The following is a 27,955-nucleotide window of genomic DNA, read 5'->3' as shown; positions in this document are numbered from 1 at the left end:
ACTTCTGATTTCTCTTGAAATGACATAAAAATGACAAAGCAGCAGACTGTGTGTAAGAGGCTGGTGTAATTTCACCATTCACAAGCGTTTCATCCACTTCGGCTCAAGTTTGTGCTCATTGTGTGAATAAGCACAATTTTTTTCTGTGTGCTGTGTGCGCGCGTGTTTTACTTTCCTCTTATTTCACTCTGATGCCCTGCAGCAGCCTCAGTCTGACGCTGCATATGATAGGAGTCAAAAATAACATGCAGAATGAATTCAGCAGATGTATTACACCTTTAGAGGATGAGGTTTTATATCAACGCAGGCTGAAGGTGTTGGGAAAGAAATAGACTGTTAGAGTGGTGACATGCAGCCTATTTGACCGCTTCTTGGTGCTTCTTATCCTCCGGTGGCATGACCCAGTTTACGCCCCCGGTGCCCCCTGGTAACACTCTGTAATTTGTGGTGCTGGGAAATTACTGGAGCAGGGAGGCCTGGGAGACACACTCAATTAGACAGGGCTCCACCTGTCCGATGGGGACACAGCCAGCCTCAGACTGACACCTTAATCTCCCCCCACCCCCCATCCCAAAATTGCAGGCTTTTCATAGCTTTTTCAAAGGCTGCACAAGCAGGTATTCAACAATGCGTTTTTCAGCTCAGTGTCCGTTAAAATCTATGAGGATAGTTGAATATGTGTATACTTGAGGCAGATGGACAGAGCATCCGGACCGCTGCGTCTTGCACACCATCTGTTCCACCTGGCTTGGAAAACATCTAATGGCCTACTATGGTGTAATGTGATTGGCCACAAGTCAGAGGCTGTGGGCGGTGGAATCAGTGATTCAAAACCTTCAAAAGTGTACAAGAAATAAAATACACCACTGCAGGATATTATAATGGAGAGGGGGGAGGAGAGAGTTTGATCTTATTACATATTTATTTATATTTTCATATACTTTTTACATATTTATCTGTAATAGTATGTAACCGGAGACGAGGCAAGATGGAGAAAAGGATAAAGGAAGGGCATGGTGAAAGAATGTCACTTTCTTCTTCTTTTTTTGTAACCAATGTAATTACAAGATCATGTTTAAATCTGTCAAATATCCACAGTCCCATTAAACAAGCTACAACAAAGAGTTCCTAAAATACCTGCTGACATATAAAACTAGCATTTTAAACACTGCGGTGGATGTATATCTAGGGGAGGAAGGGGGTAGGGGGGTGTATCTGGGACGACTGAGTAACTGCAAGTAGATAACAAACAGGCAGGACTGGGAGGAGACTCTTACTGTGAAAGGTAGGCGTGTATTAAAACACACCCGTGACGTGTACAATACTCACGCAACATACTCACAATGGTTTCTACAGTCATCATGCTTCAAAAGGTCCTTGTGACAGTTGTTTTTTCCCCTATTTTAGCATCACGTATCAGAAACTACCACAAGTGGGTCAAAAACAGAATGTAGATTCCTTTAAAAAAAAAAAAAAAATGGAGAGAGAGCTCAACAAACTGGGTTTCCATTTAAACGCAATAAAAAAAAAGTACTCTATATTCTCAGAGCAACACTGAAAAAATTCACGATAGGCTTCAGACACTTTTTGGGCCATCACATCTCTGAGATGCTGGGCAAAGCATTAGCATTTCCATCCCCTGGGTCTGCAACAGCCTTCACAACAAAGTTGCCTTCTCTCTAGACTACTAACCCCCTTATTTCTTTTCAAAACATGGTGTAAACAGAATCCCCTGGAGAGTGAGCAAGGCTGGCCAAGAGTGCACCGCACAAAAGCTGATCCACAGAGAGGCAGAGAGAGATAGCTGGCAAGCGACAGTGGCAACAGCCCTGGGTCAAACACGCAGAGCTAACTGTTCCCATTCTTTTCAGTTTGGTTCAGTTTGATTCATTTTGTCAAATTCTTGATAATGGCTGGCAGGTTTTTTGATCCGACGTTGGTAATTTTTATTAGTTAGACACACTACATCGAATGCATATTAACAATTTTAAGAAAAGAAAGAAACTTGTGAGATTTAAAAAAAACAACCCCCCAAAAAAGGAAATAAAAAAAATCAGGAGATATGATCCCAGACCTGGTAGTTTTTGATTGGCTGAAAATAATAAGGCAACACCAAAATAAAAGAACAGAGAAAGGAGTAAAAAGAAAATAAATCATTATAAAGAAATAAGGTCTTTGGTGTTCTCTAATGGATTAAAAAAAAAAAAAAAAACGCAGTTTCTCAGATGCCTCGTATGACACTTTCCTTTTGGTGAGCTCTAAAATCACGTGCACACTACAAATGAGCCAACATTTTAAAAAAAAAATAATAATTACATGATGTTACTTCATCCACAGGGTTGAAGAAATCCTGCACAGTGCAAATAATAAATGCCCCAAATATTGATTACAAGTAAAGAGGAAAGATTTTTTTGTGCAATAGTATCATGCATTAGATCACTTAACATGAGACAATACAGGGAGGCAGCGGGGTCTTATCAACCTGGTTAAAGTCCAAAGAATTGGTCCTAGAATATGCATATTGTCAAATGATTCCTGAAGAAGTCTGTTCAACACTTTAATGTTTATTTTATAGGTCTTTTTTTCTTTTTTTTTTTAGAACATCTATGCAATATTAACCATTTTACACTCTGCTCTCAAGGGTCACAAAACATCCATCGACTGAAGGGGTGGGGGTGGGGTGAAGTCAGTGGGAAAACAGCGCATTTGTTTCCAGTTAGATGGTCTTCCAGGTTAAATGATGTTTACCTGCATCGCTGTGATATAGTGTGATAATAGCACCACTCCAACAGATAACACTGCCTTGCTACGAATACGAGGAATCACAGAGGGGAGGGAAGGAGGACAGCAAAGAGGGTTGGTACTAGTGTCGATGATTCCTCATACAGTAGGTGAATGACAAAGTTCTGATGGGGCCAATTATCCTATGACTGGATACTGATGGACAAGAAGGCGGGGCTTACGAATAAGGGAGTTTCCTTGTGACTGGATTTAAAGATGCAGGGCTGGAACCACGAACAGGAATTTCCACAGTGAGACGTGACGCTGCGAAAAGACATTAGCCCCCTTTGTTGGGACGCTGCTTCCTCGTTCCTAAATCTGGAAGTTTTGCTGATGCTTTATGTCAGTTGGTCTTTCTGCAGGGCTGAGATGTCTAGAGGAGGAGGGGCGCGCCCGCTCCATTCCTTCAGCTGCCCGTCCTTGAAGAGGAGGTTGAGGGCGGGCAGGGGGACACCGGACTCTGGCGGGGGCTGGCTGAGAGGGTTGGACACGCCGCTGTCCAGGTCAGAGGGCTGGCTGCCATCCTGCCAACACGGGGTCAAAGGTGACAGATCAGAACACCAGGCAGCGATATGAAGGGCAGGGATATATTTTTATAGGAGGAAAAGCCAGCAGAAGGGTTCCTGTGTGATTCATGAAACAGCCCACCATTTCAACCAGTAAATACTGCTGCCACGTCCTTTCGCTTAATCATGTTACCTTCGTGCTGCAACACCCTGATTCAGCTCTGATTACTTCACTTATTTTTTCCTTTGTCTCCAATTTCTGTCTTTTCTTTCTTTCTTGCACTAAATGTTCACCCAGCTCCACTTCCTGTTTTGCATTGTAATGTTCATGTCTTTAATTGATCACTAAAATTAAATAAACACCAACTTAAAGTGGACCCATTATGCAGTTCCTTATTTTCTGTCACATATGTACTATTACGATGTTGGATGCTCCTATTACACTTGGCAAAAGCTTCAACTAATGAGGTCAGCGCATGTGTAAGTAATCGCAGAAGGCTGAAAGCCGAGCTTAGAGACTGCTTAAAACACTCTGATTGAGACCATTTTTTTCTACTTTTGTCTCTTTATGATTACAAAGAGAACAGATGCCATTAATATAGTCATCCAAGGGCAACCAATCAGAAGAAAGATGCCTTAATGAGACTAAGGGGCCATATCAAGGCCAAATAGAAATAAATAGAGATTGCTATTAAAATGTGAATGAAAATCAGCACAACAGGTCTGTTTGAAGGTTTTTCCCTAAACTAGCTGTGGGTCACAACAGTGTTCATGAAGAGTGTGAACGTGTGTTTAAAGTGGTGAATAAGAATCACTTTAAAGCACTGAGGTTAAAAGTAATAACAGTTGTTAATTATGCATAAAACTGAACCCTTCCTTAGTTGCACTGCAATCAGTCTGCATTCAGTTTCTTCTTCACTCCCTGTGCATTTGGATGCCATTTTTATATGTCATTAACTTTTATCTCCTCTTTTATCGTGTTTGTTTTGTCCTCCTCTCTAAGCTCTGTTCTTTCTCTTTTCTTTCCCCTCTGACCCTCCAACCAATCACAGAAGATGATTGCCACTCCCGGAGCTTGGTTATGCTGGAGGTCTCTTCCTGTTAAAGAGAGTACTTCCTTTCTACTGCTGCCAAGTGCTGCCCATCACCTGATTGTTTGGGGTTTAATGTTGTAGGGTCTTACCACACAATTTAAAGCAACTTGAGGAGGCTGTTCTGAATTGACGATATATAAATAAATTGAAAATGAACAATGCTTAAATAGTAACATTAATTATGCTAAAACAACATATTTATATTTTTACCACATTGTACTTTCCTGTTATTACTATGATATTTCTTTCTGTCTCATAAGGCCCACGTGGCTCGTGTCTTGACTGGACATTTGAATGGATTATCAGTCTGGGACGCTTTTTAGATACAAATTGTGGCGATCTGAATTAGTTTAAACAGTTTATCAAAATAAATGGATAAATTATTGTCAACCTGACATTTGCTCTTTTCACTGGCCAAGACTTTTACTTTTGAGCAGGATTTCTTAAGCGGACACCTGAAGAAACTGCAAAGTGATTTTACCTGGAATGACTGAACGAAGCTCAACACCTTGAGTGACAGTTTTCGGCTCGAGTGGAGTAGCTCTTGAAGGCTGAAACAACAACAAATCTTTAGTCAAGCATCAACACACGTCAAAGCTCCTGTCACAGTTTTTATGTAAAAGTTAAGCTTTAGAGGATGCTGCCTGATTTTGGTTTTTACCTCTCGTTGCTGCAGAGCTTGTGTGAAGCAATCTTTCGACACACTTTGCGGTTGAGCTCAGAGCTGAAGAGGGGCATGCCAAAGCACAGTTCAAGAGGGACCCACTCGTTTTCAGATGAAAGGGCTGAGGGGGGGGAAAGAGATTGGCAAGGGAAAGATGGACACAAATTACAACATAAGACACTGACAAGAGCATTTTGGTGTTGAATTTAGCATGGAGCCTCTGTCACACTTTAGCTTTAGCTCTTAGATTCTTCCCAAACACTTTCAACTAACAAACATCTGATTAAATACTACTGGAGATATCCTAATTAAATTAACACACACTTACTGTCTGTCTTTCCTTTGCCTTCACCGTTGTTCTCCTCTGTCACAAGCTCAAAGGACTCAGTGCTGCCATTAGTGTCCAAGCCTCCACCTAGATGGGTGTCTCCTGGAAGAGAAGTGACAAAATCTAAGTCACAGTTAAGGCTTTTGAGTGTTGTTTGTGGGTAAATGGTGAGAGCTAGAATAAAGCCTATAAGACCTTCAACTGAGAAGCTTTTTTAAAATAATTTCTTGCCATTTGCGGGATTTACATTGGAAATTCATCTGTTAAAAATCAGACCTGCAGTGTTGTATCTTTCACTTGGCGCGTTAAATGAGATTTGTGATCATTTACATCAAGATTCAATCAGCTGATCTGAAGGTAAAGGCTAAAAGTGTTCGATCCGTATGCATTAGCAAAGGCAATCACAATAAAAGAAACTATTCTGCAGACAAACGGCATAATTAAATTGGACTGTGAGCGATATTTATCCAATCTGCACCATTAGTGCTATTATGGCCATCGCAGGTAAATGCACCACTGCTAGTTCAACCCGGCATGCTTTCCATCCAGCACCCTCACATGCACAGCCGTAAAAAAAAAAAGTGCACGTGCGAGCTCTTGTTACCTCTGCACTCAGTGCTGTCGCTGGGCCTGCGGCGGTGCCTGTTGTTGGAGTTGAGCATGGTGATGTAGCCACACTGGTGCTCCAGATCCACATGCTCCTTCAGCTTCTGCAGTGCCTTGTGCACGCACATGTTGGAGTAGGAGAACTCTGCACAGGAGGCACACAACACACACAGTGGGATCATGTTAAACACCAAACGGGGCAAAGCTAACACTCAAAATGACACGATGCAAAGATATAGCCACAATTTATCTGCTGCATGAGGCTGTTATGGACTGTGTTTATTCATTTGGCCTGTTACATTTGTTCAGTAAGCACATTAGGAAGATGAGACTTAAATGGTACTTTTAAGCAAATGCACAAAGAGAGGGATTTTACAGGATTCAAAATCTAACAGTGTTTGATGAGTTAAAACCCTCAAAGCTGAAAACAGTGAATGTTTGAGTCAGCAGAGAAAAGATCACAGTTTGAAGGTATGCTTGTAATTTATGCACACCCTGCCAGTGAAAGTATACCAATGCTGATATATCATTAGTGTATAATACAGTATAACAGTATTATCAGTTAGCAATTTAAGGCTGTAAATCAAGGACACATTGCTACACTTTACCTAATCTCTCTGTAATGTTAGGAAGTACGAACATGCAAATAGAAAGACGTGAATCCGTTTTATTTTTATATAATAATTTAATGTTCATTGACAGCCCTTTTAAGCTACATTCAGAGTCACCTTTAAAGAGGACATCAGTAGTAGAGAGACCATCCTTTACATTTAAGAGTAGCCTTTCAGGGTTGTTCTGATATCTGATTCAGATTCCCTCTATGCATCTTACACCACAGGTTTTCTGGCTATGATTCACCGAGTCCACCAAAAGCAAACTGAAGACTTTGTACATTTCCTCTTCCTTTGGAACACATGAACCCAAGGTCAGATTAGGAGCACGAAAAATGAGCAGATGGAAAAAGCCATATTTCACAACATCAATAAAAACTTAAAATGGCCTGATATCTGAGGTTTTTATTGTGTTAAAATCTATTTTTGAAATGTTTATATCTTATTGAAATATGCTGAATTGTAGGACGGGGTTCTATTCTGCACCATGAATAGCCATAGGAAATCAAATAAAGAGTCTGCGAGGCCTCCTAATCTCCAATCTGTGGGTTTGAGTTTTCCGTTTCTGGAGAGAACAGTAGCGTGTCAAGAATACTATTGTGAAGCAAATTCATGGTTTCATATTTTCTTATGAGAAAAACCCCTTTCTCCTGTTATTTCACTATCACCTCTCATTCTTTGACAGCCACAGCTTTCTCTGCATAGGTACACTTATGGTTCGCCGATGTTTAGCAGTGTTTTTAAAACAGTTTGATTTATTCAAAAACTTTAAATCTTTAAATCAAAAATAGAAAAGAAAATGCTTTGATTTCTGTAAAATAAGACAACACAGATTCAGCATGTGAGACAGTCGCGCCTCTGTGCAAAGTCAGTCTCCAAAGGTCCATTTTGAGCCAAGAAAATGTCATTTTTTAACATTTTGTCTGACTCAGTAAAACAGGACTCTTCATTATGGTTAAATGCAGGTTGGCTATTTGAAAGCTGCTATATCAAAACAATAGTTTATGCACAGACAGGTTCTTACCTCCCTTCAGATCCTCCTCATCAAAAGGGAATGGGATGTGCACCGTTTCTCCATGCCCATGCATACCATGACCCTGTGGATTACATGCACATGTAGTTTAAATTACAATCAGTGCACATTTATACACAAACACAGCAAGAGTTGGTAGAAAACGTACAAAAATGTCATCAGACAGCATTAAATTAATATTACGTTAAATAATCTGGTATTAAAGGCAATATTTTATCCTCTCAACTTAAATGAGGTTTAAGACAATGACATAGAAAAATCAGCCTCATCTGAGTGAGTTTACCTGGATGAGAACAGCAGAGTGTGTAAGGGCATCGTTAAGCATTGTCAGCACGTTGGATGTAGGGACCACTCCAGGGTCGTGACCCCAGGAAGTTATCAATAACCTGTCATAGACCTGAAGAGAGAGAATAGGTTCAAGGGATTCAGAAATGAATAACTTCACTCATCATCAGATCTTTCCAAAGCAGCTTTCAACAAACTGGACAAAAAATAATAATATGAAGAAAAACACATTTTATTTAACATAAAGCTTTATAAATCATAATAAATTCTAATAAATGATAGTAGATGTGTAAAAGTGGAGATAGGTTTGCAATTTTACACTTCTTTTTGCCCCAAAATAGCTTTATTGTTTATGTAAATGTAAATACAGGTTTCTACATGTAGGACAGCATCTCAGTTGAACCATCTACCAGTTTTTGTTTAATTTAGAAGATCGAAAAACAAAAAAGAATAAGAGGAAACACGATTTTCTTCTAGTTCAACTGTCATGCCATCTTGTCAACCTCCCACTAGGTCAATATTAGCCGGTTAAATTAATCAAGGTTCCACCCTGCTGCTGATTTCACATGCCAAGGATTTTGTTTGGCTCTCTCAAACTGAGAGAGAGCTTTTAGATTAAATTAAGGTGTTATTCTCATGTCTCTGGTTAATTATTTTCAGTCCATAAGTGACTTATGGACAGGAAGTTACACATTTAAAATTGTTTAAATGTGTAACTTCCTGCACTGCCATGAGAAGGCAGAGCAAACAACCAACCAACTCAGTTCCTCCACCCTTCGCTCTTCAGTGACAATCTCAAGCTGGCCCAGTCTCTCCTTTGATCAACAGACTCACACACAGGGCTCAACACCAAACGGCACTTCAGACTTTGCAGTCTGTGTCACTTCATCAGCTTCTCTTTTCATTACGGAGGAATTTTGCCCGACTCTTCTTTACAACGTTGTTTCAGTTCATTGAGATTTATGGATATTTATTTATGCACAGCTCTTTTAAGGTCCTAAATTTCAATCAGCTTGAGGTCTGGACTTTGACTGGGTCATTGCAGCACATTGGTTATTTTCTTTTTCAGTCATTTTGTTGTAGATTTCCTGCTGCGCTTTGGAACATTGTCCTGTTACATGACCCAATTTCAGCCAAGCTTTAGCTGTCAGACAGATAGTCTCGCATCTGACTCTGGAATAGTTTGCTACAGAGGAGTTTAAATACTGTACTCTCCCCGAAGGGCTGTGGCACTGGAGGATTCAGGTTAACGCACTCCAGAATGCTTCAGACCAGCAAGCTGCCAAAACTTCAGCTTTTATGAATACACTCACACTTGCTGATGATCAGTTAATCAAGTGCATTTGATTAGAAGCACCTGGCTACAACTTACACTCTTATCACCTGTGAAAGCAGTAAGAGTGTACTCAGTTTTTAACAGGACTGTGAGATCGTTTTAAGGCAAAAATCCCTTAAAAAGTTTTCTTATTTACCCCCGCAAGCCTCTACTCCATATGTTATCCCAGCGTGAGATAACCTGGTTCTCCTATGGAAACTCTCTGTCCTTCCACAGTCAATTTGAAATTCCCAAAAAATCAAAAATTGCTTTCACATGATTCTTACTACATGTTAAGTGTTAGCCCTGCAACAGACTGTCAACCTGCTGGCTGGCTGGCTGGCTGGATGGATGAAGCTGCAGCATTTCTACTTTCTTACCTTTCCTAGTTAGCATTTGCCTTAAAACTAGGTCATTAGTGTTACAATGACCCATTAAAAATATTTTGCATGTTTTCTGAACCTATTGAAACACCAACAAAGTAAGAGACATGTAGATAAAAGGTGCAAAAATACATGCATGCAAGCTATGGTCTAATAGGTCCATTTGCATGACATTACACATCTTCCCCTGAGAATCTACTGTATCAAGTCATCATTAGGTCCTTGTCTCACAATCCCAGAGCTATTAAAACAAATCCCACAACCAGTAGGAAGCCTTTGAAGAGAAAAATGCAGGTTTACAGTGAGATATGACCAAGGTCCACGAGAGCCTTTGTTTAGAAAAGAGCTAGCCAGCGCTCTGATTACCCGTCCTTCCGACTCACTGAAGGTCAAAGATTTGAGAGGGTAGGTTTTAAAAGATGAGTGAAAATGTGACTCAGCCAACTGCTGGTCCAACACAGTACTGCTGTTTTTTAATCTGACTAGACCGTGTCTCTACGCCTCTGACTTACACAGCTGATTAATCATTAGTTTGGACAAACCTGGAAAATGTCCGGCAGCTTGCGGAGCCTGGAGCCTTTGGAGAGCAGCAAAGACGGCGGGCCTTGGCCAGTCACATGATACAGGTACAGCTTGAACCAGATGGAGCTCACCTCAGGGATGGCTGGGCCAATGTGCTACAAGGAGAAACAAAAACACACACGCAATCATACATAAGTTTACAGAAGCAGAACTAACGCATGCACACTGGGCAGTTTTCCCATCTCATTCCTTGTATAAACTCACACTTCACATCAACCTAAAAAAATAACACAGGCGCATGACAATAATTGCGTCCGTGTTGTTCTTCTGTCTGAGGGGAAACTGAAGCTGCTATTAGAGACATGAGAAGAAAACAAAGACAAGAATTTGGTAAATTCCACTTCACTGAGTCGCAGCAGTGTTAGAATAAGCAGCAGCGTGAACGGCACAACAAGAGTTTAACTTCTTTCCCTCTGTCTCTCTGAGCTCAGCTAGAAAGCTGGAGTGTGGCCAGGCAGAGGAATTACTGGTGAGCCTCGCCTCCTTTCCTTCCCTTTTCTCTATGTGTAGCCTTGTTGTTGGGGCAACTGCAGGCTGAGCACTCGGAGCACACACACAATCACAAATCAATCCCGAGCGCATGAGTGTGTACACTACAAGAGAAGGCAAACACAACCAAACGGACAAACTCATTAACTGTCAGCTAGAACACAAACACACACACACATAAACGCACTCGACATGTACCCAAACATCCCAGCATGCCAAATAGCAGCCCTTCTGCTCTCCTTCCTTCCAGGCATCATACCTGAGGGGTGCAGCTGCTGATGGGTCTGATCTCGTTGCTGAGCGGTGCCATCGAGACCAGCAGCTTGTAGTTCTTGTTGAGGACGCGGCTGCAGGTGGCCTGGTCTAGACCCAGCAGGCTCTCACAGCGCAACATGTCCAAGGGGAAACCTAGTGAGAGGAAAAACATGAGAAAATCCTGACTTACTTCCTAAACAGGCTAATGCAAATGTTTATGCGCATTAAATTTGTAGTGTTGTCTCAGGATAGAGAGACTTAACGCCACAGCAAAAAATTTGCACTCCACCGGACTGTTATGATGAACTGGGAGCTTTGTTCCAACCATGCTCTGTCATCATGCACTGTGGGTAGTGACTAAAATAATGGGATTACAGATATAAATGAGCAAAATAAGAGTTGGCCTTGTAGGGTAGCTGGGCTCAGCTGTATAGATAGGGTGATGAGCTTGGAAAGCATGGAGCAGAGGCCATCTGATTAGGATGCCTCCTGACTGTTCTTCTTTGGAGATTTTCCAGGTGCATCCAGCTGGGCTGAGATCTGGAGTTTTTCAGAACTTCCTCGAGGGATTATATCTCTCATCTGGCCCAGGAATACCTTAGAAACCATAGGCTGAAGGATCTTTTTAGCTAATCTTCAGTGAAAAAACTGGTAATCATGTGTCCTAAAATGTTAACTATTCCTTTGAAAAAAAAAAAAAAAAGGGCTTGAATAGTTATTTCTAAGTGTGGATGCTTTAGGCAATAATGTGATGATTGAACAGAGCAAAGTTTTTTTTCTTGCTTAAGTTTTCAAAGGATATTTTTGGCATCCTTGGATTTAAAATCCTTGTATCTTGCAGTGGAACCTATTGAATCTAAGAGATGTCTATGATATTAAAGGGTGAAAGACAGGAGGGCTGGTTTAGCTGACTAGGTGAGCAGACGATCCATGTGCCATAAGACCAATGCACAAGCCCAGGTTTGCATCCGTCCAAACACCATTTACTGCCGTGCCTTCCCCCTGGTCTTTATCCAAGCTTTACTGCATTCTCTCTACTGTCTGATCAAAAAAAAAGGCTAGAAATCCCCCAAAATAGATTTTAAAAAGGGGTGAAAGATAAATAATTTCAAAGATACATAAAGTGACTTATATTTAATTGACAAAACGGGGATTAATAATCTACAAGATTTGCAAATGTTCGTTCTGACAGTATCAATTGTTTCTGAGTGTTTTGTTGTAAAAAGTGATTTACCGCCATAATAACTCATCATTAACTACACCTGTAACATGGAAAATGGCACGCACACTTCAACTTTCTATTCTCTTCATTCTAATACAGTTATGAATGGCTGGTCCAATAATTAAAAAAAAAAAAAAATCTCCTCTGACTTTACCAAATGTGTTTTTTTTCTTTGCTTGACAAATTTCCTTCACTTCCCAAATTAACAATGATCATTAGACTCTTTGGGGGATTAGTTTAGCTTCAGCCAGCAGGCTCTTACTGCTCTCACTCCTCAGCTGAGCAGCAGCAGCATGAGGAGCACACAAAGATAAGACAATCAGAAAGGAGGCACACGGCCAAACCAAACAAACAGCATCTGGTGGCGCAATGGAAGCTACGCAGAAACTCAGAGGCTTGCTTTGTCGATGCTGGAGGACATACTCTCTTCTGCTCCCTCTAGAGACACAAGCTGAACAATAAAGGTTTACTCTGTGTACATAGTATGCCGTTGTCTTCAGTATTTTCTGTGAGCATATTTAAGAGACAGCAGTGAGGGCCAAAAGAGACAATAGTGAGAGATGCCAGCCAAAAGCAGCACAACCAGCAAAAAAGTAATCATGTATTGATTTCCTGAGATCACAGAACAAGTTGCTGAATGGAAGACATTTACCATTTTCTATAACTGCAGTCAGAGCAGCTCAGAGTACTTTCTTAGGTAACAGAGTCAGGATAAAAACATGAACTCCTGATCAGCTGAAAACAGACCACCAGAACCACTGATGCACTTCAAAGTTACACTGTGTCACATTAAAAGGGAGCTTATTACTTCAAGCTCAGTGCTTTTGTTTTTAGACCCTATTATGACAGCGTAACTTTAATATTTGATATTAAAAATAATCATTGTTTATTTTATAACCGACTTCGGTGCAGCTCAGCTCATTTTATCTGAAAAAAGCTGCTTAGCTCTTCTTCCTGTAAACCATCTTTGTGGCTGACACTTGTAAACAGAAGGTTTGAGAGGATTAGCCAATTACAGCCAGAGCTGTGAGACCTGATCCCTGAGATGACCACATTAGGGCCATCTCGCCCTTCTATCCCATTATTATGATTTAAGAGTAAAGAAAAAAACAAAAGCTGTGTGAAACCAAATATTTAAAGCAGGCTGAATCCTGAGATTCTGGCTCACAATGATAATGAGCATCCACCACTATAATTATAACAGTAATTATATGGATGTAACTGTAGCTGTAGATAAGGTCATCTAATAATCAGAGTTTTGGTGTTTCAGTTCATGCATGCCAAAAGCAAAGATACTGAACAGGTTTCTCTCCATGATACTGAAACAACAAAATCAATATATTACAGTAGGGCTGGGCCATATCATACCGCTCACGGTAATACCGGTGTAATGTTGGGCAATGAGGAGAGCGAAAGTGGATCGTTGAATGAAACGGATGGACCAGAACTGGTTTGTAAAAATGCTGCAACTTCAGTGGTGTGGAACTGGTTTGGCTTTCGTCCGTCAGATACACAACAAAGCACTATTTTTGGTAGAGCATGCTAGCGGGCCGTCGTTACTACCGTGTTTTTTGGAAAATACGGCACACTTAAAATCAATCCTTTGATTTTTCTGAAAATCGGCAGTGCCCCTTATAATCCCGTGTGCCTTATGTATGAATTGTGGTTGTGTTTACTGACCTCGAAACGACTTTATGTGGTACACGGCGCTCGAAAATCTGTCAAATGTATCAGTACGACTTTGCTAAGCTACGAAGCCGCACCGCTTGATGGATTGTCGGAGCTTTACAGCTATCGTAGGCAGGAGTCTCGCGGAGTGATACGTACTGTGCTTCAACATAATATTACCGTATTGTGTGTGTATAACCTCTTTTTAAGTTTTGTGGATATTATACATGGTTATGCTGAGGATATGTCGGCCAATTTCCACTGGAAATGCCTTTTGGTTAAACTGTCAGCGAGGAGTCAGTTAATTTTTTATATAACTTTAATGCACTTAAAAAACAGCAGCTTGTTTAAGTGAAAATACATTGATGGGGTTTTTTGCACTAATAAAGTTGAGGAGTTGTAAAGTAAAGCGTCAATTATATCGTCAGTTATATCGTTATCGCAAATTTTCAAATGTATATCGTGATAAATATTTTTGGTCATATCGCCCTGCTCTATATTATAGATAGTAACTCATTTAGCTCACAATCGACCACAGTTCATAGGTAATTGTCCTTAAAATAACAAAAGTGACCTTGCCTTTGAGCACACTTCTGGATGAAGACCCATTGGATGATCACTGTATACAATTTTTACTAAAATCTGACCAACACTGTAAGAAGGGTAGCCAGTCTTGTAAACTGGGGATGGACGGGTGACTGGTAACAGACCCCGTGTCCTCGTCAAAGTGCTCATTTGAAAATAAAGGCGGTGTAACTGCATAATTACCTATGTTTGGAATATCAGGTCCCTGGTCCTGAGTGAGTTCTTTGTTGTAGCGCAAGAAGAGAATGGTGTTTTTCAGGGTCAGAGCGTGGTCAAAGTAACGCTGAGCCTCGCCCTCTGCTGTGCTCTCCACCTGAGAGAAACAGAAACGAGTGGAGAAGTTCCAACTCAGAGTTTGTGTGACTGTATTCAGATGTCTGCATGTAGTGTTTGATGTCTGTACATACATGTGTATTTGTTGCACCTAGTTAGCATCCTCTCAATTTAAGCTAAGCTTTTGATGAGAGATTTTCTGCAAACAAGAAAGAAATTCTGATTTCTGGTCTCACCTTCTCCAGCTCAGCCAGGAAGCTGTCGAGAGTCTCATCCGACAGTTTGCCCACTTCAAACATGGTCACAGCATGACTCTTCAGGTTCTGATAGCATGACAACAGAAAACAATTAGATCAACAGTAAACATCCAATTTTTTACAAGATAAGTTTTGTTTTTTGTGTTTTTATATGATTAACAGCAGTGATAATGATACAAACATAGTTTGAGGTACCTAATTGCTCCAGATTTTGCTACTCAGAAATTTAGACACAGAGATTTTACTTTTCCAAAATAAAAAAAAAAGTACACTCATATTATAGTTCAGACTGAGGCAAACATCCCTCTGCACCATTCAGCGAGCAGCAGAACTCACATGCATGAGCAACACTGCATTGATGAATATTTTCCCTCTGAGAGATCACAGCACAGCCACTATCTTTATCTTATGCTTGTTACCCCACCCTACCCCACTTTCACTGACGCGAAGCCTTCACGTCCACACTCTTTCACTTACCGGCGATAAGTTGCCCATCATCAGGAAGGCTGTAAGGGTCGAGTCAAAAAGGAAGGCGATCCTCTTGGTGGGTGCAGCTGGGATGCTCAGGCTGCTAACGCTACCTGTGTCTGCTACAGAGACATAAAAATATGCTGTACCACTCATGCATACTGCAGCAAGTCTAACAGCACAGCTACATGCGAGTTATTCTTTTAAAACTAGTGTTTTTATGATTAACTGCATTTAGAAGACGAAAACTAAAGCCTCTCTCTATCAAACAGGCCTGATTTACATGGAGATGTGATTGATCAACAGTCACTTATATGACAATATCCACTAACGCAAATTTAACAGTGCCACCTTAACATGTAAAACAAAGTTAAACTCAGTTTAAATATGAGAATGTTTTAGAGAAACACCTATTAATGTGAGAATGAGTTTCAGAAACATGACTGAGCTTTCTTAGGGATTAATTAACACTGCTGCTTCAAACTCAAATCATAAAGTGCTCCATGTGCGCACATCAGCATTTGCATACATTGCAGAATATGCCTGTGTGTGTGTGCATGTGTGTGTGTATACAGACCTTGGTCTTCCAGGCTAGTGGTGTCTGTATCTGTGGCTGAGGAGCCTCCTTCCATTACAGGACTGCCCTGCTCCCAGGACAGCAGCATCTTCTGGGGGTCCATAGTGCTCCTACAACAGTACATAACAGTACACAGTACATAAAGGACACTGTCACCACATCACACACTGTCACCACATCACACACTGTCACCACACCCTAGTAGTTCATCATGTCCTAAAGCTGGGGAAATTAAAACTCATTAAACATTGATGGCATGGAATTTTTATAAGAATAACGTTGGTGTGTGGCGGTTTCTGGAGTCTCAAACGCTCGAAGCTTCCATTAAAATGTTGGTTTTTTGTGTGCTCAACTGTGTAAATGTAAAAATGTATTTCAACAAATTGCACTACACTGAGGTTTCAGATGGTGTTTCGCTGACTGACCGATGACAACACATACTTGAGCCTGTTAACAGATGGGGCGTTCTTCCAGGTGGGGTGGAGCTGGTCTGAGCTGAACACCTGACCTTTCTTCACGGCGAAGCCGAGGCGACAGTACATGGACACTGCGTTCTGATAAAACACAGGAGAAGCACACGCAAATGATGCTTGATCCCACAAATAACATATCTGAAACCATATGTACACTTATCAGCCACTTTATTAGGTACACCTGTTTAACTGCTCCCAGTCACATGGCAGACACGTAACGCATGTATGGAAAAACGTTTCCTGGTTTAATGAGCCTCGATTTCTGCTGTGACATTCAGATGGTAGGGTGAGAATTTGGTGTAAACAACATGAAAGCATGGATCCATCCTGCTTTGTAAGGGTTCAGGCTGGTGGCGATGATGTAATTGTGTAGGGGAGACTTTGTGGCTTACTTTGGATGCTTTAGACCCACTAAGCCTTATTTAAACACCACACATCTGATTATTGCTGCTAACCATGCAAAACCCTTTACTGCCATTAAGGCTGTTCTGAAAGCAAAAGAAGTCCAACCAAGTGCTGGGAAAGTGTATCTAAAGAAGTGGTTGTTGAGTGTGATAGTGATACAACAGAGAGATGCAATAATAAGGTAAGGAAAGAAGAAAAGTGGGTTACAGATTTTGCTCTAAAATGTCTTGAGACCGTCACCAGAAAATTTGGTATTTTTATCTCTCTCTTCTGGGAAACATTTCTTCCCGCATTGTGCGATGGTGCAATCTCTGATGACAACATCGCCCTTAGCTTTACCGCTGACATTTTTCTGACTAAATTTTCTTTTCTAGTACAGAAATCCACCCTGCAGTAGTAAGAGTAACTCAAAACTACGCTGTCTAGGTTCAGGCAGTTATATCCATACAAATTACAAACTTTTAAAGAGTTTATTAGCAAGATATTTTAATTCAGACCTCATTTAACATTTTAATCTAAATATCAACAGTAAATTAAAAATCCTGAAAAAAACAAATGTATTGTCAAAAAAAGTCAACCGTTTCAGTGCAAAGATGGACAAATGTCATACAAACGTGTAGCCCAAGAAAACCAACCCCCTCAGTTTGAATGGCTTTAAGAGGATTTGAAATTACATTGTCAAATTATACTGTAAACAGAGATACCTTGTGAGAGTCTCAAAGTGACTAAAAGCAATCTGAATAGTCTTTTGGATGATGCTCTTAGGGAGAAAAGAAAGCAATTACTGGCTGCTGACTCAACTGGTCTCAAAAACTGGAGAAAAAAGAAAGGTAGTACAGCTGTACTGTACAGCTGTCTGGCCTTTTCATTATTTCCTCCACTTCTACAGTCATCAACTCGCCATGCTGTTAAGTCTTTTACTCAGACATGAACACAGTGAGCTTGATTGCTTTTCACACCTTTACACCCGAGAGGTGCAGGCTGAGGTCAACTAGTCATCCTCTTATCATATCAAAAGGGGCCCTGGGAGGAAGTTTCTTTCAAATGACTTAGGCCATGAAGTGGTTATTGCACAGGAGGAAAGTTCAAACTCAAGTCAGGATGGGAAAAGTTTCTGCACAATGGAGACCTCTCAGACATCTCAATCATCTCAGAAGCTACAGGCCTTCTGCTGGAGACTCGCTTTAAATCGCTGCCTTCAACCACTTCTCCTAAGTGCTGCTTTTCAGTTGCACCAATGAGATGGGACCAAGTGATGATGGAGTGCATCTGGAGCAGCAATTCAACAGGAATGATGCCGCTCAGCCCCTCTGGTGGAGTTATGGGTCATGATGGATCTAATCGTGGTACTCAGATACACGTCTGCGTGAGGGTGTATCCAAACCGAAACGGCCAAATTGTGCTGAAATGTCTCCTCACTTGGCTACATATTATCAAAAGCTTTTCCCCCCCTCAGAGTTAGTCTCTGAAATTCCAAGACAACAAAGATCCGATGTGATAGCTGCTTATCAGACAAAATGCCACAACGTCACATCCTTGAAAAGCAAATTCCTATTCCTATGCAGCAAAACATATTTTTCAAAACAAGCTGCTCCCTTTCTTTCATTTAATCTAAACGCTGCTCTGCCATGTGTCTTTGCAGACAAAGAGAAGCAAGAAGTACGTTTAACAAATCTCTTCTAAAGCAACAGTGGAAGCGCAGAAAATCACTTCTGTATTTTTCTGTGAAAATTTTGGAAGACATATTTCTCAGATCTACCATTTCCCTTCTGAAAAACTGCACTTCAGTTACAGTAGGATGAACAGATGCCTACCTTCACTAAGTCCAAGTCGATCTCCAACACATTTGCCAGCTGGGAAGCACAGAGGGAGGCAGGATCAGGAGACACAAAAAAAGTGTTTGGTTGAAATGTTGATCGATAAACAAACACACACACTCTCTCTTACTATGATTGCAGCAGCCAGAGGATAATGAAACACATTTCTAAAGCCTACCTCTGCTACGTTTGTTTGCTCATCGATGGACACAAAGATTTTGTACAGAAGTGTTTCAAAGTAATCACCCTGGACCCGGTTCATGACAAACCCTTCCAGTGGGGGCACTGAAAGACACAAACAGTAACCAACAACTGTTCAGCAACTCTTCAAACACAGAACTGTTTCCGTTCCCTTCTTTTTAAATACACTACAGTACTGTGCAAACGTGTGGACTGACCTCTTCATTTCCCACATTGATCCCACACTGCTTCAACAATGTTGAGATCCGAGCTCTGGGGAGGCCAATCCATGCCTGATTGTGTTTCCCAATGTGTGTTTTTCTATGCAGCTATGAATTTACTTGACTGACAGTGTGTTTGGGGTCACTGTCATACTGAAAAATGAAGCTTTTGTCAATCAGATGTTTTCTAGATGGAATTGCGTGGTGGATCAAAATCTGATTTATAATTCCATCAATTTACCACGACAGAGCCTCCACCGTGTTTTAAGCCCTCGCTGATTTGAGCATCACAGACCTGTTGCCACTGATTTTCAGTCCAGTTCTTGTGTAATTTGGCAAACCTCAGCCTTTCCTCCTATTTGACAGCTATCCTTCCACTGAGACCATTTCTGATGAGGCTTCAGTGAGCAGTAGATTTATCAACTGAAATGCCAACTATCAGGTCCTGTGTCAGGTCTTTGCTGGATTTTTGCTATTTCTTAAAGACATGGCTTGAAGATATTGTTCGTCTCATGCTGGGATATGCCAGGTTTTCAGCTAATAGTTGTTTGGGAATCATCTTGTTGGTGCAAAAACACTATTATGTCTGTCAAACTGTGTCATGTTTGACATTTTTCATTTTTCGACTATAGAAATGGGAACAAAAGAAGTGTTTTTGAGACAGGCTGACAGTAGCAAAATAACAAAAGATACAATTTAAAATTAGCTCTTCGCTCAGCAGCCTGGTACGTGTAGACACATATTTCAGTAAGATGCTTTTTTTGTGCTTGAATGATTCACAGATCAGGTGTTAAGTGGCTTAACAAACAAATGCATTCTGCTGAAAATGGTCAGTTACAAGGACTGGAGTAAAAATAAGTGAAAAAGCTGCCAATGTCCAAAAGAAAAACTTTTGCCAGAGAGCCTCGAGAATTGTTTCTTAAAAATCACTTGAAAAATTATAAGAAAATCTGGTTTCTTTAAGAAAAACATAAAGAAACTCAGGTTAGCTTGAAACGTTTGCACACTACTGTGTCTGTAATACTCTTATAACACGTGATTTCAGATCAGTGCAAATTCATTCCCATAATACTTTTTTAGCTTTTAGCATTTCATTTATGTTCAATATTTCAACAGCAAACTTTCTTAGCCAAAAAAAATAGAATAGGGATGTTTAAACACACACACACACATACACACGCACACACACGTACCTGAGATGCAGCTGTCATCAGATATGGGAACATCTAAGTAGATGAATCCCCGGTTGTACAAGCCTACAGCAGAGAAAAAACAGTATAAAATACTCTCTTTGTATATTTGCTGTTGCTATTTCCATGTGGAAACTAATATTATGACAGAACCTGTGCAGTTACTGCTTCATCAGAGTAGAATAATAGTATGCTGGAAAAACCTCAACCCAATAAAAATCTCATCAGAATATCTACACATATTCAGATTGCAAAGCGTCTCAGTGCATTTTATTCTATTTGTTGCCACTCAGTTACCAGCACTCCTGTGTAGAGGTTCATCACACTCAAACTGATCTCTAATTAACATCTAAGTTGCAAGAACACAACCTTCATCCCTGTGTTTCACCTCCGAAAATCAGTCCAACACACTGAGGTAAGACTGAATCTGTTCTTACTATAAACAACTAACAAGATTTAAATATTTGCCACCTAATTTATGGTTGAGCACGAGCAAATAGAACTGAGTATTTTGCTCACTTAAGACCACGTTGTACTCCATGGATCCTGCCAGCTGAGGACCAGAATCTATCATCTTATCAATGGCTTTCTTCTCAGCGGGAGAACAGATCTGCAAGTTGATCCAGTAAACAGATGACATTAGCACACACCTGTACCACAGAAATATGCTTCAAAAAAGGGTTTTAAAAAAAAGGACCCGTGATAATCCAACTTTATATTATGTGTTGCTTTCTGTTTCTTTATTTTTCTTGTGGAAAAAAAGAATAGTTAGAAGAATTTGCTCATTTATGTTTTAGGTTGAAAACAAAAACATTACACCAGTAATTCTTCACCGTCTTCACTACACTCATTTCATGTTGTTCCTTCTTCTCTTCATGTGTATGTTATCCTTCCTATGGCACATAAACATCTAAACAGACAGAATTACGCTAAACTTCCAACATGAGGATCCAAGCTTTCTCATCCTCCCTACCTATGTTCACCCAGGTTTCTTTGGCCTGTCTGTACCTTAAACCACATCGCTGTATGTATTCTGTACGGCTGTAAAGAGCTTGAGACAAATATGTGATTTTTGACACTGAGCTTTCTATAAAAAAAATGACAGGGTCTTATTGTACATTATTTAACTGAAACAAATCAAGAAGAAAAGAGTCAAATTTCTGTCGCACCCTTATGTCATCCTCGGTGATGTAGCCTGTCTGTGCCACCCACCACGGCTCAACGGAGATCTCGACTGGTTTGGCCGGCAGTAGGTCCCGTGCTGTTTTCCTGCGGAAAAATTTCTAAAGGTGGAGACAAAGATTATTAAAGAGGGCTCAGCAATTAGCAGGTGAAGTGAGAAAAGTTAAAGATATTAATATTCTAACTACAAAGATGGACAAACTAATGGACAAGCAATCAAAGTAAATAAAGGAGAATTTACTTTAATTCAAGTTGCTAGTCCGTACTGACTTTACTAACCATCTATGGTACACTGTTGGGCCCCAGATTGCAAAGTATACCTGGCTTCGTTCAGCTTAAACAGACTAAAAAGAGCACAGGTGTAATAAAACAGATTAAAATACATATTAATGACATCTTACTTTGGAGGACCTGCACTGGTTCATCAGGTCGATGTACTGGTTTCTCCCAATGCCAAGTAGCCTTAGACCTGTGGGATGGTTGGAAACATGAGCCAGTCAACTTATCACAGGTGTATAAAATCAAGTCTGCCTTTACCAAAAATTATGAAGGAATGAGTTTCCCAAAAGAGTTCACTAAATTTAAATGTGGTACTTTTATTATTGGATTTGCAACAAGTCACTTTCTGAAATTTATTCCCCCCTAAATGTTCAACAGTCAGTTATAAGTGGTATTATTGCAACGTGGACGTTTTTAGGAACAAGAGTGCAGAGGCACATGGTGCATAAAAGTCACCAACGCTCTCCTGAATCAGTAACTGCAGTTTTAAACCTCCTCTGACATTAAAATCAGCACAATAACCGTGCACCAGGAGCTTCCTGGCATGGATCTCCATGGCTGAGCAGCTCCTGTCAGTGTAATGTGTAGGAGGCTCAGTACTTTTGTCCAGTCTAACCTGGCTGCAATGATCCTGCAATATTCAGTCTGGCTTCTTGTAATTACAGACGTAAGACCTAAGACGTTCGTCAAGAAGGAAAGTTTGAGAATCAGTTCCTTTTTAGTGTTTTTCCAACTTCTTTCAATAAAAGTTATTTCAGTAAAAAACCCTCATGAGGTTTGTTCAAAGTTTGTGCAAGTCCAAACAAATCCCAAACAAGTCCCACACACCTTCTCCAATACAATTGCCTGACACACACACACACAAACACACACACAGGCACACACACACACACACACAATCCATCCCCCAACCGGCAGACAGAGATAACAAGAGTAAGCGTGTGCATGCATATTTATTTCTAATCAAACGAACACATTTTTTCTGAATCTGAGGAAATTCTGGGCCATGTAGCAAAAAGTTTCATGTTACACTAAAATATTCAAATTTGTCTAAAACTCCCACCTCGTCCCCTCCCCTGTGCTGCGCTGGGTTGCAGGGGGGCAGAGTAAAACGTGCTGGGACAGGTGCCAACGCAAACAGGAACGAGTAAGATCGCAGAATCCTACACTTGCACCCTGCTGCTACACTGAGACACAGACACAACACACAAACATCCACCCACGTAAAACTCTCTCTCACACACTCTCACTGCCTCTCCATCCTCCCACTTCTGCATGACACACTTCCAGACTTCCTCCAGAGAGATTAGTGGAGTGAGGCCCCTCCGAGTACGGCTACGATCGCCTGCTGGCGGCCTTCTGCTTCCACGGCATGAAGGTCCTGCACTGCCAGGACTCAGCCACTCACTAGTCAACACCAAAGCCCATTTCAGCTGACAACTAAAAATCAAAGATCACAACCAGTGCCCGTGACTTTTAACTAATTTTAATCAGGCTCCACAGTCATTTCCCAGAAACGCGGGTCCTCAGAAATGAGGCCATTTTTTAGGGGGAAAAGCAATTTTCATTATAATTAAATGGCATTTACACCAGCCAATTAAAACCCATGGCAATGCTCTGGTTTGGTTATGGAAACACAAAGCAATTATTTAGGTTTGTTATTGAATTTAATAAGCCGGTTACAAAAGCATTCCTGTAATAAAATAACAAAACCACAGCAGGGTTTGGGCTTTGAGAGAACTAACAGCAGTTTTACTAAGAAGCCTTAAACCTCCAATATTCAAGAACCAAAAAACACTAAAACCACTTAGAAAAATGACTCGAGAAAACTGTACAGAGACAAACAACATGTGCTACTCATGCCTAAAAGCCAGGGTGCCAATCTTCATCTTTATCATCAGCTTTTCAAAAGCCAGATTTTCTGAGAAACATTTTTGACACGTTGCTTTAATTTATCTTTCAAATCTGATGTGTTACACAAGCTGTCTCCCCTAAATAGAAAAAAAGAAGTAGAAATTAAGTAAAATAAACTGCCAATTATTTCTCTTGATTAACTGCTTGGTGTGAAAAATGATAGAAAATAAAAATGTATTCAGTTTTTAATTAATAAAAATGGGGGGGGGGGGATCAGGACATGCTGAAATGCCGAAACAAATGAATGTTTGCCAGAAGAAATTACTTAGGGCTCCTGACTCTTGTTCTCACACCTAATCTTCCTAAACTCTGGATCCTTTAACCATTCAATAACAAAAATAAACGATCAGGAAGAAAAAAAATTAAACAAGAACTGGGATAGTTGGGGAGCCAGAGACAGTCAAGCCATTTTATAAGCGTAGAAGAGAAGAAAAATAACTCACAGTCAGCTGCAGTGAAGTTGGGCAAAGAGTCGTAACTCTTCTCACTGTTCATAATATCCTGGAGGTGGAAAGAAAAAAAGAGGAGAAAGGAGAAAAAAGAAGAATTAAACTAATTTTGTTCTCCCCTTTCTATGTCCCCTGTCTCTGATTAATAACAGGATTAGCAGATCTGAGCAGCCGTGCTAATTTCGACTCCAAGTTTTCATTAAGTGCTTAAGACGGATTATCAGAATATGACATAGCCTTTGGCAATTTAGTGGTCACAATTAAAGCTCAGTCAAGTTTGGTTTAGCGTGCAGCAGAAAGTGGGTGAAACCCCTCTCAGTGAGCTGAAAAATAAATGCTGTTCCTTTATGTGTATTTATAGGTTAGGTAAAAGAACATTAGCCACATCTGTCCTATGAAATGGGAAGTACACTAAATGTGGAACAATCGAATGTGACAGTTGGTATCTGCACACAGAGTTGTGGTAATGGAAATACATCTGAGAGCAGGCTGTATAAAGGAATTACACCAACTATGTAGTCAGCCACAAAATTGAAGTAATTCAATTACAAATGCATTATTTTCCATCTCCAGTCCCGTGAACACAAGAGCTCAGTCTTTGCAATCTAAATGAAAATGCCAAAAGTCAAGGAGAACCCTTCTCCCTGACAGACCGGTTCTCTCTGCTTTATCAGTGAGTTTGAGCTGTCGTGCAGGCAAAGCTCAGACTGACTGCAGAGCAAACAGCAAAGATTTTTCCCGGGTGTGTTTGCCCTGAGCTGGTAGATGAGGCTTTACTAGACGCTGACTGACACCTAGTGCCTGACTGATGACAGATCTGGGGAACATAGGAAACATAGCATATTCCTCCCTAAAGCTACACAATGTCTTATGACGTCCTTAATCTTACCTTTTAGGTTAAAAATGAACCAACACACAATCATTCTAACCAATGACAATACACCCATTTATCCTTTATGCAGGGTGACCATAATAATCCAGCACATCTACTCAGGTGTACCAAACAATGCCGTATACTCGTACTATTCATGCAACAAAAGCACACTGAACTAAACAGCTGGGAGCTGTGAAAAGCTCAGATCCCTCTACTTGTATTGGTCTTTTGGAGTCCTTGTTTTGTCCCTGCAGTTCCTGCATTCATTCCCAGGGATGCCAAAAACTGAAGACATTGTTCATTTTAAATGAACAGACTGCATGTTTCCAGTCAATTAGAAAACCTTTGCCGTTGAACAATAAGTATGTCTGCTCTGTTCCTCTGGGTTTACCTGCCCCATCGTTCTAAAACCAACGGGAACTGACAGAACGACAGATGTTCAGGTATACGAGAGGCTGTTCACAGAGATTATGATAATGGGAGCAAAGTTAATGCTCTGGTATTGCACTCTTCAACGCAGCATGAGTTGCTTACCTCCATGATTCCTATGTAATACGAGAACGGGGTGACTCGTAGCCCTTTGACCATGATGTCAGACAGGTGGTAGGGGTACAGCATCAGGTGGTCCCGGCTGTACTTCAGAAGCTCCTCATAATATTTGCGCTCATCCTTCCTCACGTGGCGCACTGCTCAGAAAACAAACAGTAGTCAGAGTGTACATACAGAAACGATCTCTCTACATCAACATCACATCTAAAGTGATTCGATGTAATACATAATGCACTTTATTATACAGGTACATACACATGTTTAGCCACTGTATGATTATTAACAGTACAAGTATTTTCAGTTGTATATTACCTTTTCGGGTCAAATATGAAGGATAATCCTATGATCAACACCAAAAGCAGAACAAAACATGGACAGAGCTAATAAGACATCACCCACAGGTGAGTGGAGTCCCATTTTTAACCCGTGTGCTTCCTGTTTTTGCTGTAACTTTTTTGAAACCTGACATAATGAGTGAAAGTTAGTTCTAAATGGGAACCAGAGGACACAGCATTCTCACTCGCTAACTGACAAGCAGGATCCAATAGCCGTGTCCTGGTTTATCCTCCTAATTATCACCATAATTTACAAAATAAACTTTGTGTTTTGCTGAATTTGCTTTGAAAGCAGAGAGTGGGATTACAGTTCCATCAGAGAAGTGTTTACTGAGGTCACAGAGCCATGAACCTTAGTGCTGTTTTCCCATAGACTTTTATAAAATCAGAAGTCTTACTGCAATGATAAAATAGCACTGGGGTATGTTTCTCTGCAAGGTGATATAGTGAGAAAGTTTTTGCCCATCATCAAGCACTCTCTGGTGGGGTTATATTTATCCTGCTACAAACCACTGTCTGTCTATTAATCTAACACTCAAACATCATGTAGCTCACCCTGTATGTTTACCCCTGCTGTGTGTGTGTGTGTGTGGGGGGGGGGGGGGGGGATAATATTGCTCACCTAGGTTATTGCGGAATCGCAGCTGGTTGCGGATGCTGTACAGGAGCACTTGCTTCTCATACTCGCGCTGAGAGTTCCCCAAACTCTGCAGAGAAAGGAAGATGCCCAGGTCAACCACATTAATGTGTCAGGGGATGAAACCAAACAGGGCCTCTTTTAAACCTCCTGTTCTCCAGCTGTCTGTGAAATATTTTTCCATACTGGAATATTTCCTGCTATTAGATGTGATGTCATATGTGTTGAGAAACGTGTGAAACCATATTAACTGCAAAGATGCAATGAGGGATTTGAATTTGACACAGGCTAAGAGGTAGGTAATAAAGCAAGAAGCATCGTCTTGTGCTTGATTTTGGTAGCACATACCTACAGCATACTTCTAGTTACTTACAAGGCCAATACACCAGTTGGTATTGGACCAATAATGACCTTAAGCAGATCAGATATCAGCAATGACCTGTCTGATCCTCAATGGACAGTTTATGTGTCATGATGTAATCCACAGGTTTTAGAGCCACAGTAGCCCCTGGATTCATGATAACTCACACAAAAAATGAGAAGAGATATTTTAAATTAAAGGAAAATTAACAATGGAATTGGGGCATAAGCTTAATATTGTATCTAAAGCTGTTTTGAGCGAGAGAAAACTTGTTATATTGTGCACATCAGGCCAGATGTGTACACCAGGGGCCCCTGGAGTCTCACTGTTTCTGATGAGTAATCCAACTTTTCAGAGGGTGTATGAGGATGCAGCAGCTCAAACTGCTCATCCACCCACCTCCTCTTCACCGAGACATGTTGGCGTAGTGGCACAAGAAGAGAAGGGGGGATCGTGCATTTGACTGACTAACTGTAACAGCACATTTCAATAGCATTAAATGCACCAGGCACAAATACGTAAAAGCCGTATCTGCAGGTGACATACACGCTCTAAAATCATGTGGTGCCCCCACCCCCACCCAATCAAACAAACTGTCATGTGATGCCAGTGTGGCTTCAGTAGCTGGAGTGTAATGATGGTCAGTTATGGCTCCGGCTGGATGGTGAAGCCCTGCAGAGGACGGGGAGCGAGCAGTGCGACACTGACAGCTGCCAGTATGACAGAGAGCAGCCCCGGTGACATTGACAGGTTCCCCTTGCGGTGTCCCCCCTCTCTCCGTGCCCACAGGAAACGTTAAAAGTCGGTACCTGTTTGACGTTAGCTGGGAGCTTGTTCCACGGGTAATTCTGCCTGATGTGAAATTCCACGTCCGTGTTCATCGCTAGCTAGCTAGCTGGCTACAAGTAGAATTCCTCGAGATGATCGGAAACGGGCTCTCGGGAAAGTCCACGGTGACCTCGCCCCCCCCGGACACCCAGCAACCGAGCGAAGGGACCCCCGGTTTGAGGAGAATTTTTTTCTCCAGCGGTTATTTTCCTTCACAATAAACCGTAACTTCCTTGTTGTATTTTCGAAAGAGCCGTTCGTCACGCTCGTGGCTACTTT

At 41.0% G+C, this 27,955-nt stretch overlaps 1 protein-coding gene across 2 annotated transcripts; it reads right to left on the bottom strand.

Moving 5' to 3' along the window:
- Positions 1-903: 903 nt before the first annotated feature.
- On the bottom strand, positions 904-27,955 carry fam91a1 (family with sequence similarity 91 member A1). Of its 2 annotated transcripts, none has more exons than XM_086280476.1 (24): positions 27,658-27,955; positions 26,473-26,557; positions 25,501-25,652; positions 24,087-24,144; positions 21,852-21,919; positions 21,438-21,551; positions 20,788-20,878; positions 20,272-20,334; positions 18,856-18,962; positions 18,675-18,713; positions 16,424-16,536; positions 15,983-16,092; positions 15,415-15,524; positions 14,917-15,003; positions 14,591-14,720; positions 10,937-11,085; positions 10,149-10,283; positions 7,907-8,020; positions 7,615-7,687; positions 5,978-6,124; positions 5,374-5,475; positions 5,043-5,166; positions 4,863-4,932; positions 904-3,305 (listed from the first exon to the last, which is right to left on the bottom strand). In XM_086280476.1, exons 1-24 carry the CDS (start codon positions 27,727-27,729, stop codon positions 3,120-3,122), a joined length of 2,499 nt encoding a protein of 832 aa, XP_086136602.1. In that variant the 5' UTR covers positions 27,730-27,955; the 3' UTR covers positions 904-3,119. The 2 variants fall into 2 exon arrangements, with proteins under 2 accessions (XP_086136602.1, XP_086136601.1); XM_086280475.1 differs by having other exon boundaries at positions 15,415-15,527; positions 27,658-27,954.

The sequence above is a fragment of the Aulonocara sp. 'chitande type north' Nkhata Bay genome, linkage group LG22 (assembly GCF_057382095.1).
Source record: "Aulonocara sp. 'chitande type north' Nkhata Bay isolate Kocher_YH1m ecotype deep benthic linkage group LG22, A_spYH_male_GT1.1, whole genome shotgun sequence".
In the NCBI taxonomy this organism is placed as follows: Eukaryota; Metazoa; Chordata; class Actinopteri; order Cichliformes; family Cichlidae; genus Aulonocara; species Aulonocara sp. 'chitande type north' Nkhata Bay.
This window is presented reverse-complemented; position numbering and strand designations above follow the sequence as displayed.